The following is a 1,688-nucleotide window of genomic DNA, read 5'->3' on the forward strand; positions in this document are numbered from 1 at the left end:
TTATATAGTAATACAAGTAATAAAGTTCAATGTGCAATATGAACTTTCGCGCTTTTATGTTAAAACCAACTATTAACGCGCACCACAAACCATGTGACTGTATTCTCTCCTCACCCCGAAAGCAGCTTCACACCCCTCGTGCCTCGTGCCTCGTGTCTAGATCTGGGAATGGGAATTAATGTCAAAAAACAGATTGGAACGATTGGAACTTGGAACAGATCCGTGCGCGTCGAACAACTTTAACCTAGTGTTTGGCCATCACTGCTTTAACCCCGTTTTGACCCCGTTCAATTCAACTTTGTAACAGTTTTCTGATAAAGAAATCGTTTAGTGTGCGAAGATCGACGAAATGGCAAGTCACAATTATCTAAGTGATCCGACAAATTCGTTATTCTCGCTGCAAGATGACATCGACGACGAGACATTTCTAAAAAGTGCAAGACCATCTGGTCGTACGCCTTACAATCATTATAGCAACTATGATGATGAACTCCAACAAAAGCATCAACAATTATTACAACGAAAAAAGGCGATAGAGGAACGCACAGTTAAATCATCGGAAAGGTCAATCTCACTTCTAAGAGATTCTGAGCAAATCGGAGCTGCCACTGCAGAGGTAATTTAAAGTCAATGTTATTTAATTGTGATGATGACAATTAAGTGCAACAAACATACTATATCACGTGATTATCTCTTATTGTCAAACATGTCTCTTGAGATACAGAGCTATTTTTATGCTTTCATCTTGTCGAATTGTGTTACTAACATGATAATTATACATACACTTATTAATTTATATCGAAACTATGAAAATAATTTAATATTCAATTTACTTTCCATTGCATCTATTTAATAGAGTAATACAAGACGATATTAATAGTACTCTAAGGTTTAGTCAGAAGCATATTCAAGGAATAAAAAGTGTATTTGGAAGTCTTAAAAATTATTTAAGTGGAAAATCAATGGATGCACCAATACCATCAACTATATTATCAGAATCTTCCAGCTCTGACTCTATGGCATCACCTGCATTGTCTAATTCTTTAGAACAAGTACAGACTAACATAGCTAATACAAGTCCAGCATTGAAATTACATGGTATAGATGATTATACAGAAGATACAAAACCCTTGAGTAACAATGTGAGTAAGATCTTAGAAAAAAATTTAGATGAAATGAGTGGTTCATTAGCTAGATTGAAAGGCTTAGCAATAGGATTATCGGAAGAAATAGATTTACAGAATGACTTGATCGACAATATAACAAACAAAGCAGAAAAGACAGATATAATGCTTCAGAAACAGAATAAAGATCTCACTCATTTATTAAAGAAATAAGTAACATGTGCAATGCATGAACAAATATGACAAGCAATTAGATTGTTAATTCACTACATACATTTAAAAGTCGTAAATGTATCTATAATGAATATTGCCTTATTTAGTCAAGATTTAAAAATGTTATATGTACATTGTTTACTTTGTAAGATTATCTTATAATATCCTGCATAAGTATCGATTACAATAATATAAAATTTTATAAGAAAAAACATCAGAGATGAAACAATGATAGACATACACAACAAACAAAATAATTTATACACATAGAACCATTATTTCAAGTATTAGTTTTATTTGCACCTTCTATGTAAAGTATGAAAGAGTAAATTTAAAATTAAATATACTGCA

General features: G+C 32.3%; 1 protein-coding gene across 1 annotated transcript; it reads left to right on the forward strand.

Moving 5' to 3' along the window:
* The first annotated feature begins 28 nt into the window (after positions 1–28).
* Snap29 (Synaptosomal-associated protein 29kDa) lies at positions 29–1,679 on the forward strand. The gene is made up of 2 exons (XM_026818383.1): positions 29–621; positions 857–1,679. Exons 1-2 carry the CDS (start codon positions 350–352, stop codon positions 1,335–1,337), a joined length of 753 nt encoding a protein of 250 aa, XP_026674184.1. The 5' UTR covers positions 29–349; the 3' UTR covers positions 1,338–1,679.
* The last annotated feature ends 9 nt before the right edge of the window (positions 1,680–1,688 follow it).

Source organism: Ceratina calcarata, unplaced genomic scaffold (genome assembly GCF_001652005.2).
Source record: "Ceratina calcarata isolate Rehan_Ccalc_2016 unplaced genomic scaffold, ASM165200v1 scaffold78.2, whole genome shotgun sequence".
NCBI lineage: Eukaryota > Metazoa > Arthropoda > Insecta > Hymenoptera > Apidae > Ceratina > Ceratina calcarata.